The 4,474-nt window shown below is 33.1% G+C and overlaps 1 protein-coding gene across 1 annotated transcript; it reads left to right on the top strand.

Annotated features, from left to right (window-relative positions):
- Window positions 1-3,349: 3,349 nt before the first annotated feature.
- Window positions 3,350-4,120, top strand: LOC108342573 (uncharacterized). Its single transcript, XM_017580363.2, has one exon. The coding sequence runs from the start codon at window positions 3,377-3,379 to the stop codon at window positions 3,848-3,850; it is 474 nt and encodes a 157-aa protein (XP_017435852.1). The 5' UTR covers window positions 3,350-3,376; the 3' UTR covers window positions 3,851-4,120.
- Window positions 4,121-4,474: the final 354 nt, after the last annotated feature.

The raw sequence follows: 4,474 nt of genomic DNA, 5'->3' as shown, positions 1-4,474 counted from the left end.
CTTTAGTAGCTAACTCCTTCAACCTTCACCACACTCCACGAATACACCAAGTGGATGAAGTTCTCCAACCTTGACCTTCACAAGCTTAACCTCCACAAGTTAAACAACAAGTACCTTCACTTTCTTCAGAAGTCCTTCACCTACAACACAAACAAAACAGAGGTTAGGTTAGGCTGGTTGTGCATCGTCAGCTTCGTCACCATCCACAGACTCCCAGCCAGTGTCCATCCTTCCCTCCACATCCTCCACCTTGGTGACCTTCATGCCATTTCAGCCACAACAACAAGAATGGCCCAACTGCAGCAGTAGACCGGCAGCAGCAGCAGCAGCGGACCGGGAAGAAGCACCACGGCACCGGACCAGGAAGAAGCAGCAACACCACCAGCACCAACAGCGGACCGGGAAGAAGCACCAACAGCAACGGACCAAGAAGAAGCAGCAGCAGTAGCGAAAGAAGAAGAAGAAGAAGAAGCAGCAGGAGCGAAAGAAGAAGAAGAAGAAGAAGAAGAAGAAGAAGAAGATGGCTGTAACGAAAGAAGAAGAAGATGGTTGTAACGAAAGAAGAAGAAGAAGATGGCTGTAACGAAGAAGAAGAAGAAGAAGAAGAAGATGGTTGTAACCGGATACAAATGCAACTGATCCGGATACACCAAATATGGAAATTGAAGAAAGGGCTGTAACCGGATACGAGCTTCAGTGATCCGGATACATGCACCTAGGAATCCAAAAAACCATATTCGGATATGGCTTCTCACTTTTGTGAAATGGTAACCGGATACACCATGCACCAACCCGTAACCCAGCTTCTTCTTCGTCTACACCCGCTGGCAGCAACCCGTAACCCAGCTTCTTCTTCGTCTACACCCCCTGGCAGCCATTTCCTTCCCTTCAAAAACACCACTACTCCTGCAAATTTCGTTACACAGTGCTATAGAAACCTCACCTCCTTTTTCTTCTTCACACCCAGCCACCTTTCCCTTGCACAGCAGTAGACAGTTCTTCTTCTCGTTCAAACAGATACAGCATACATACACCATATTAATACATGGTCAAAAAGCTATATCAGCAGTGCAGTGCAGCGTTGTGTATTATCAAGAGCAGGAATCTTTCCTGTGCAACGTGACCAAGGCTGTAGCTTCTCAGGAATCTTCACTGTGTGACCATGGCTGTAGCTTCAGGAATCTTCACTGTTCTTTTGGCATGCAGGCACTCGTGAATACACAGTATTATGGTGGTTTGATATTTTATTATTGTATGAGAATAATAACAAATCACAAAAGGGCAGATTAGGCAAATCACCCTTCTTCCTTGCAAATCATCGCAGTTAAGAGAGTGATGCTACAGTACGTGAATCTCGCTGTTACCTCCGATTCATCACTCACAATACTACGCAAGTGAACACGATATTTTTTTAATCCATCGCTCTCTTTCTCTCCTTAACAGTGTATCACCTCAAAGTGAACACAGTCTGAATCTTTCACTCTTGTATTACAGAAGGATAATGAAGGAAGATGACGTCAATAATTGCTTTTTTTGGTAAGATGTTTATAAAGACTTTTCAGAAGTATTAAGGAATCAAATTTTAAAATAAAAAAAAATTAATATTTATACTTGTAGAAGTATTAAATAAAGAGATTACATCAATATATATATATATATATATATATATGCAAATTTTAAATAAATTTTATTTTTATTTTTAAAACAACAATCTTTTTCAAACTTAAACTTCTTAAATTTCCTTTATTTTCTTTTAAAATGTTTTTAGTCATCTTCTTATTCCTTTTTAAGTCAGTTTACCAATAGAAGATAAAATAGAAAATACGTTAAATTTTACCTATTAAAACTTTTGATGTGAGAATTTTTTTATATATTTACTTCTTTATTTATTTTTTAAGTATATGATTAAATTTGAAAACATTAATATATGTTAGTTCAAGTCTACATCAATATGTTTGATTTTCAGTTAAGATAAGTCTATAATTTGTTTAAGAGTATGTGATTTTAAGTTAAGATAAGTTTTTTCATTTTTATATATTTTTGTTCATTGATTAGGAAGTTTACCGATAGAGATTGTTTGCGGATGAGTTTGATATATGAAAACTTTAACAATATAGATTTTATATATTGTTTAATTAAGTGACTAGATATCCTTTAAGGAAGGAGATTCAATGCTTAAACCAGAAATGATAATTGTAGAGAAAGTAGTATTTCTCTACAACCTTAATTACGTGGGAGAAATTTCGTAACAATTGACAACTCATAAGTATTAACTCAATTTATTAAATTATAAGTATTTGATGAAATACAAGATAGATGTAAATTATATAAATCAATATTTTAATACGCTATTAATTTTTTTATTTTATTTTATTTTATTGAAAAAATTAAATTTGAGATTATTTTCAATTTTAACTTTTAAATCTTTAAACTCTTTTAATATTTTCTATAAATAAAATTATACTAATTATATTTATTTTACTTTCCAATGTACCATATTTTTTGTCTTAAATATTTACATTAATCCTATTATAACACTTTGGATTAATAGAATCGTTCTACTAATTAGTATTAAGCATAATAGCTACAATATTTTTGCAAAAAATACATCTTTTAGTTTAAAAGTTCTTTTTAAGCTAAAAGTATTTTAACTGTATACGACTAATTTATTTTATATAACTTTTTGACGATGTATAAAATAAATTAAAATATTGAAGTACAAATGTTCAAATTTTTCGGAATGTCAAACCTATTTTAATTAATAAGTTTTTAATTTTAATGATGGTTTTTCAGATATTATGATTAAATTTTAGTTACAAATAATAAAATGTTTAAGTTATTATATATTCTAAATATTCAAATAAATGAAATTTTTTGAAAATTTAATAATATTAAACTACTACATGAAACATATTCTACAAATAATCTATAACTATTATATAAATGATGAGTGATTAACTGATAAGATATTATATAATCTACATGGTTGATTATAGAGAACACTAATACTTCAACAACTTAAGAGAATATGGAAAGTAAAAGGAAAAGAAGAATGTGAAAGATGGTGATGGAGGGTTCAGAAGATTTCGAAAACCAAGAAGTTGTTTAAGTGTGTACGTAAAGTTTCCATGCAGAAGCAACGATTCTTTCCCTTGGAAATGGTAAGGACTGAAGCATGGCAGATAAACAAGTATAACAAGTTAACTCATTGCCAAGCAATTCCAATTCTTTCTTTAGCTTATTTTTCTGCTCATTCAAGTCATTCCACACACTTTAAGTTATTCGCACAAGAACTTAACTATAACTCTTTCGCCTCTTGCAATATAAATAAATCATGTTTTCAACTCTCTTACACACTTTTGTTGTTAAGCCAGCCATGCCTTCAGAATCAGCTCAATCTCCTCCTGCGCAAGGCGACAAACACAAAAGTTTGGACACTGAAATCAGAAAAATGGTGTCTGCAATCACTCATCGTGTCACTGATAACAACTCCACCCACCATTTGGAGAAGGAGGATGAAAATGACACCAGGATCATTACCCTTGCAGGAACCAACGATGGAGCAACACTGCGAAGTGAATTAGATGAAAAATCAGGCAAAACTGGTGTTGGTGAGTCTGAAGCATTGACCACCTTTATCAACAGCAACTTCCAAGCCGTCAACAATTCCATCATGTATGGCGGTAGCTACCACGCTAATGACCCTGGTGTGCATTTCGATATCTCAGATTTCATGGATCAAGCTCAACCTCCTCAAAGCCACCACCACAAGGCTGAGAAACCTGCTGAAAAGAAGGGAAAGAAGAAAGATAAAGAAGCTTCCAAAAGTGACCATCAATCTCGCTTCTAATTCAAAGGAATAAACATCTTTTGTCAATCTTAAACCTCTGCTCCATGTTTGCTTCAATAACCATATGTTTTCCTGATATGATTTTTGGATTATTTATGTTCTTTTCTTTGTTAGTTCAATCGTATTTAAGATCTGTATGTGTAAGTAAAACTGTAATCTTCGTGTTAATGATATATATGTAAACACTGCCTCATTGATGCCTTAAAGTTTCACTATTGGTATCATTTTATTTCATGATATTTATGTATGTGTACGTGTGTATACAAAATCTCCTTAATTTATTTCTGGCTTTCATTATATTGATCTTTCCTTAAAATTTACTAATGAACGTTAAAATATAAACATTATACGTTCTGTAGCAATTTCGGAACTTCTAGATATGAATTTGAATGAACATTAAGACATTAATGTATACATTGATATTGAGTTATGCAAATTCAATATTATTCCATCTTTCTATGTAAGTGATGACAATAAATATATCTACCGTAAGTGGTATAATGATTAGAGTATATAAATTTACAAGCTCTGACCGTAAGTATCATGCCATACCATAGTTTAGTGAGGGCCATGGGGAAGAATGTAAGCAACATCTACTTCTTTATATATTATTTTACTCAATCT

Source organism: Vigna angularis, chromosome 6, assembly GCF_016808095.1.
Source record: "Vigna angularis cultivar LongXiaoDou No.4 chromosome 6, ASM1680809v1, whole genome shotgun sequence".
Classification (NCBI taxonomy): Eukaryota; Viridiplantae; Streptophyta; class Magnoliopsida; order Fabales; family Fabaceae; genus Vigna; species Vigna angularis.
This window is presented reverse-complemented; position numbering and strand designations above follow the sequence as displayed.